This window comes from Atractosteus spatula, chromosome 5 (assembly GCF_055471065.1).
Source record: "Atractosteus spatula isolate fAtrSpa1 chromosome 5, fAtrSpa1.hap1, whole genome shotgun sequence".
Classification (NCBI taxonomy): domain Eukaryota; kingdom Metazoa; phylum Chordata; class Actinopteri; order Semionotiformes; family Lepisosteidae; genus Atractosteus; species Atractosteus spatula.
The window spans coordinates 583,253-587,875 of NC_142710.1; the positions used below are offsets into that span (position 1 = coordinate 583,253).

General features: G+C 58.6%; 1 protein-coding gene across 2 annotated transcripts in view; it reads left to right on the forward strand.

The window, feature by feature from the left end:
- acin1b (apoptotic chromatin condensation inducer 1b) overlaps positions 1-3,102 on the forward strand; it is a 46,671-nt gene extending 43,569 nt beyond the window's left edge. For both annotated transcript variants that reach the window (XM_088916062.1, XM_088916063.1), the window contains exon 18: positions 892-3,102. In XM_088916062.1, coding sequence (XP_088772188.1) covers positions 892-1,296 — 405 coding nt within the window. In that variant the 3' untranslated portion in view covers positions 1,297-3,102. The remainder of the gene's footprint in view (positions 1-891) is intronic.
- Positions 3,103-4,623: the final 1,521 nt, after the last annotated feature.

Consider the following 4,623-nt stretch of genomic DNA (forward strand, 5'->3'; position numbering starts at 1 on the left):
AGACAGGCTCAGTCTGTTCCTCAGGCTGGGACAGGAGATCACACACTGTATTATTATTATTGAGAGACAGGCTCACTGTCTGTTCCTCAGGCTGGGACAGGAGATCACACACTGTGTTATTATTATTGAGAGACAGGCTCACTGTCTGTTCCTCAGGCTGTGACAGGAGATCACACACTGTATTATTATTATTGAGAGACAGGCTCACTGTCTGTTCCTCAGGCTGTGACAGGAGATCACACACTGTATTATTATTATTGAGAGACAGGCTCACTGTCTGTTCCTCAGGCTGTGACAGGAGATCACACACTGTATTATTATTATTGAGAGACAGGCTCACTGTTCCTCAGGCTGTGACAGGAGATCACACACTGTATTATTATTATTGGGAGACAGGCTCACTGTCCCTCAGGCTGTGACAGGAGATCACACACTGTATTATTATTATTGAGAGACAGGCTCACTGTCTGTTCCTCAGGCTGTGACAGGAGATCACACACTGTATTATTATTATTGAGAGACAGGCTCACTGTCTGTTCCTCAGGCTGGGACAGGAGATCACACACTGTATTATTGTTATTGAGAGACAGGCTCACTGTCTGTTCCTCAGGCTGTGACAGGAGATCACACACTGTATTATTATTATTGAGAGACAGGCTCACTGTCTGTTCCTCAGGCTGTGACAGGAGATCACACACTGTATTATTATTATTGAGAGACAGGCTCACTGTCTGTTCCTCAGGCTGTGACAGGAGATCACACTGTATTATTATTATTGAGAGACAGGCTCACTGTCTGTTCCTCAGGCTGGGACAGGAGATCACACACTGTGTTATTATTATGCAGGGCAGTAGACGTGCCGTCAGAGTGTTGACTGTGTCTGTGTTGCAGGCGGTGCAGAGGGGCGTGGAGCGCGCCGAGAGGATGAAGGAGCGGGAGAAGAGGCGCCGGGAGCAGCAGGAGGAGGAGGACCGGCGGCGGGAGGAGGAGAGGAGGGAGCGAGTGAAGGGCCGGGAGAAGGAGGGGGCGACCGTGGGCGGGGCCGGGGCGGGTCCAGCCAGCCGGACGGGGACGGGGACAGGAGCGGCGGCAGCCGAGGGGGAGCGGGAGCGGGACAGGGACCGGGACAGGGACCGGGACAGGGGGCGCGAGCGGGAGGGCGACAAGAGGAGAGACGGGTACCGGCGCAGCGGCGGGGGCGACGCCAAGGCTGGGGGCACGCCCGCAGGGGCGCCGGGGGGCAGCAGGCGGTCTCGGAGCCGCAGTAACCCCCCCGGCCGGGAGAGGCGGCGCTGAGGCCCGCCGGGCGAGGGGCTGAGAGCAACGGGAGGCGCGGGCCCGCCGGGTCGGCCCGTCTGGATTCGGAGCGCACAGTGATTTCCCATCGGCTCCCCGAATCGCAGGCGCCCTCCGCTACAGAGAGGGTGTACCCGGGAGGGTAGGAGCTGCCCCTGAGCGTCAGAGTCGACCGTTTCCCCTCTTCCCCCTCTTCTCCCTCTCCCCTTGTCCAGTGCTCGGCAGCCACACGGCATCATGGTATATCACTTGCCCGCAGACTTCTCCCTGGCGCGCAGTTCTCGGCCTCCCCAGGAGGACCGGGCTCTGCTCTCGCTCTCTCCCTCCCCCTGCCCGAATCCCCAGAGAGAGCCGGGTGATCTCGGGCCAGAGGCGCTTCCTGCTTGCCCGGGCGCAGCCTCAGCGCGGATCCGCCTTCTCCCCCGCTCTCCGCACGCACAGTCCTCCTTGCTTTTTCCCAGTCTTGGGGTTTTTGTTCCTTTTCCGAGAGACGGAGGGGAGGGCGCTTGGGGTTTATTGTGGGTTGGCCCGGCTTTGTGACGAGATGCCCATCGGCCCCGAGCCCCAGTGTGCGTGGGGCAGGCTGGTACCCTCGTTTCTAGGGGGACTGTTTTGAGTGTCGCACCCCCTTTCTGAAGGAGAAAGGGTTTCTCCCTCTGGAGGCAGGCTGTCCCGTGGGGAGGGGTTCGTTTTCCCCACGAAGTTGTGACTTCGACACATACTTTACTCTAAAGAAAGTGTTGCGCTGCCTGAATCACTGGGTGGATTTCGAAGTGTCCCCTCTGCCTCTCTAACGGGCTCCGAGACTGGCGGTCTTGAGAGACGCCTCCCTGTACAGTCTCCTCTCTCTTGGACAGCTGTGGCTCCGAGACTGGCGGTCTTGAGAGACGCCTCCCTGTACAGTCTCCTCTCTCCTGGACGGCTGTGGCTCCGAGACTGGCGGTCTTGAGAGACGCCTCCCTGTACAGTCTCCTCTCTCTTGGACAGCTGTGGCTCCGAGACTGGCGGTCTTGAGAGACGCCTCCCTGTACAGTCTCCTCTCTCTTGGACAGCTGTGGCTGTGTGGCTGGGCTCCGAGACTGGCGGTCTTGAGAGATGCCTCCCTGTACAGTCTCCTCTCTCCTGAGTGGCTGTGGCTCCGAGACTGGCGGTCTTGAGAGACGCCTCCCTGTACAGTCTCCTCTCTCTTGGACAGCTGTGGCTCCGAGACTGGCGGTCTTGAGAGACGCCTCCCTGTACAGTCTCCTCTCTCCTGGACGGCTGTGGCTCCGAGACTGGCGGTCTTGAGAGACGCCTCCCTGTACAGTCTCCTCTCTCCTGAGTGGCTGTGGCTCCGAGACTCACGCGCGGTCTTGAGAAACACCTCCCTGTACAGTCTCCTCTCTCCTGGACGGCTGTGGCTCCGAGACTGGCGGTCTTGAGAGACGCCTCCCTGTACAGTCTCCTCTCTCCTGAGTGGCTGTGGCTCCGAGACTGGCGGTCTTGAGAGACGCCTCCCTGTACAGTCTCCTCTCTCCTGGACGGCTGTGGCTCCGAGACTGGCGGTCTTGAGAGACGCCTCCCTGTACAGTCTCCTCCTTCCCCCCTCTGCTCCTGTGTGGCCTGTATAGAGGAGAGGATGGAGATTTAATCTTTATTAAGAAAAATGACTGTTTTAATATTTTTATTTTTTAATATTTAGTATGAATCATTTTTTGGGGGATAGGGTGGGTGGGGGAGCTTTACTTTTTGTTTTTTCTTGGATATTTTTTTTTCCCTGTAAGTGCTCAATGTACAAAGAATAAAAAGAGACGAGGTTTAAAAAAAGCGCGTCTGGAGTCGGGTGTTTTTTTGGGGATTGGTGTTGGGGAAACCCGCTTGGCGCGGGCTGTGCGGTGGCGGGTTCGAGTCCGTGCCGTGTCTCCAGCTGTCTCGGGCTCTGGGAGGATGGGAGAGGGCCCTGTCCGCGACGCCTCGTCCGATCGGCTCTGGCTCTCCGGTCTGAAAGGATGCCGCGGGGGATACGGAGAACTCGGTCCCCACTTCCTCCTCCTCCTCCTCCCCCCCGTGTGCGGTGACGGGGTTCGTGACCAGTCGGCGCTTCCGGACCAGGTGCGTGCGCCAGAGGTCAAGGGCGATCGTGCCTTTGCCAGAGGGGCGGCGTGGTGGTCGGCACTGCTCCCTCCCAGCACTGGGACCCTGGGCTGCTGTCTGTGTGGAGCCTGCGTGTTCTCCCAGGGCCTGCGTGGTGCTTCTGCCGGGGGCTCCGGCTTCTGGGAAAACAGGCCCTGGTGTGAGTGTGTGTCTGTGTCCAGGCTGTACCCTGTCTCTGTGTCTGATGTGTGTGTGTCTCCGTGTCGATGTCCAGGCTGTACCCTGTCTCTGTGTGTGTCTCTGTCCAGGCTGTACCCTGTCTCTGTGTCTGGTGTGTGTGTGTGTGTCCAGGCTGGGCTGTACCCTGTCTCTGTGTCTGGTGTGTTTGTGTGTCTCTGTCCAGGCTGTACCCTGTCTCTGTGTCTGGTGTGTGTGTATGTCCAGGCTGTACCCTGTCTCTGTGTCTGGTGTGTGTGTCCAGGCTGTACCCTGTCTCTGTGTCTGGTTTGTGTGTGTGTCCAGGCTGTACCCTGTCTCTGTGTCTGGTTTGTGTGTGTGTCCAGGCTGTACCCTGTCTCTGTGTCTGGTGTGTGTGTGTGTGTGTCCAGGCTGTACCCTGTCTCTGTGTCTGGTGTGTGTGTGTGTCCAGGCTGTACCCTGTCTGTGTCTGGTGTGTGTCCAGGCTGTACCCTGTCTGTGTCTGGTGTGTGTGTGTGTGTCCAGGCTGTACCCTGTCTCTGTACCCTGTAGCTTACAGTGTTGGTAGACTCCAGCTCTCCTGACCCTGTACTGGCTGAGGCTGTGAGAGGATGGATGGACAATTAACAAAGCAATGATTTCTTCACGGATTATGGGCTCTCCAAGGTTTAAATGGACCATCCTTGCATACATTGACCAGGACAGGTATTTGAGCTCCCTTCAGGCGCGAGTACTGCCCGTTGAGCCTCTGTGGACTATTGTTCTCCTGGATGAGCGCGGCAGCATGGCCCAGCACCACGAGGATCTGGGCTGCTCGTTTCCTGCAGCTGCTCCTGGCCCTCGGGCAGCAGTGGAGATCCCCCGGCCCCTGTTGCCCTTCCTGGACTCCCACGCCCCCCATCGCGCAGGCGGCCGGGACACCGGGAGGTGTTTCTCAAGACCGCGAGCCCGGCCCGGGGGTGGCGCTGGGACGGGACGGGCGCGCGAGCTGGTTTCGGTCTGGGTGTGCAGAAGCGGGTTTGAACCAAGCCCACTGCAAAGAACGACGACCAGAGA